Source organism: Nannospalax galili, unplaced genomic scaffold (genome assembly GCF_000622305.1).
Source record: "Nannospalax galili isolate Female #2095 unplaced genomic scaffold, S.galili_v1.0 scaffold125, whole genome shotgun sequence".
NCBI lineage: Eukaryota > Metazoa > Chordata > Mammalia > Rodentia > Spalacidae > Nannospalax > Nannospalax galili.
The window spans coordinates 1,267,987-1,269,094 of NW_008354705.1; the positions used below are offsets into that span (position 1 = coordinate 1,267,987).

General features: G+C 53.3%; 1 protein-coding gene across 3 annotated transcripts in view; it reads left to right on the top strand.

Moving 5' to 3' along the window:
* Positions 1-379: 379 nt before the first annotated feature.
* The window catches only part of Msantd3 (Myb/SANT DNA binding domain containing 3), a 24,831-nt gene continuing 24,102 nt past the window's right edge, over positions 380-1,108 (top strand). The window contains exon 1 of one of the 3 annotated variants that reach the window (XM_008851901.3): positions 380-670. Coding sequence is in view for 1 of the 3 variants with exons in the window: in XM_029555424.1 (XP_029411284.1) it covers positions 558-957 (400 nt within the window). In the remaining 2 variants the exon portion in view is untranslated. Of the gene's footprint in view, positions 958-1,108 lie in introns of all 3 variants that reach the window. The other 2 variants (XM_029555424.1, XM_008851900.2) reach the window with 2 other exon arrangements.

Sequence of the window (1,108 nt, forward strand, 5' to 3'; positions counted from 1 at the left end):
TATATATATCTGTCTAGACACAAAAAGGGACATGACTCCATTTACACGATACAGAAATAGCAAATCTATACAGGTAGAACATAGATTAATGGTTAATTGGTTAATGGTTACCAGAGGCTGGGGAAAGCAGTGACTGCAGGTGTTTCATTTTGGAGTGATGGCAATGGTTCAGAACTGGATGAAGGTGATCATTGCTGAACGTTCTAAGTGTAATAAATGCCAGTGGATTGCTTATTTAAAAAGAATTACTTTTGCAGGGCGTGGTGGCACACGCCTTTAATCCCAGCACTTGGGAGGCAGAAGCAGGCGGATCTCTATGAGTTCAAGGCCAGCCTGGTTTACATAGAGAGTTCCAGGTCAGCTGGGACTACAGAGAGAGCCTTTCTCAAAAAATAATAATAAAATAAATAAATAAAGTTACTTTTATGCTATGTGAATTTCACCTAGATTTTTTAAAAAGTTGAACTGCCCTCTTTGCCCTTCTCGGGTCTTAGACTCTTCCTAATGGATCCAGGGCAAAAGAAACACCCAGTCATCATCTTGAGGGGGAGGGGTAAATGCCTTGTCCGAAGAAAGGTGTCTTGTCCCACTGTGGTTTAGCGGCTGTGCACGCCTACGCGAGAGTTGGTTCCCACCGGGTCAGCATGCAGAGTCTGAGCCAGGTCCTGAGGTCGGTGCGGGCACAGTTCGGGTCCCGGGGCGGGGAGCGCACACAACCTAGGAGGAGGCACATCCCGCCAATTAAAACACAAAAGTTGGCGCTGAACTCAGCGTGGGAGGGGGGTGCTGTTCCCAGCATCATGGAGTCCTACAAGGAAAGGGTTCCTGTCAGGCAGGAGGCTCGCACCGAGCTAACTCCGGTCCACGACTGCCTCATCCTCGGTGTGGGGGGAGAAATGCCTTCTTTGTTGTTCTGGGAACAGTTTGCCGGGCCACTTCGGGAGCTACTTGGCAGAGGTGAGGCCGGGCAGCGCCGCGGCCGGGGGATGCCCGCGGGGATGGGAGTTCCTCGGTCAGCGCACGACGACGGCAGCGAGCAGGGCCCGGGCGGCCAGGGCGTGGGGGGGGGGGACTGCGCGGGGCCGCGCTCCCGCCCTCCGCTGCGCCC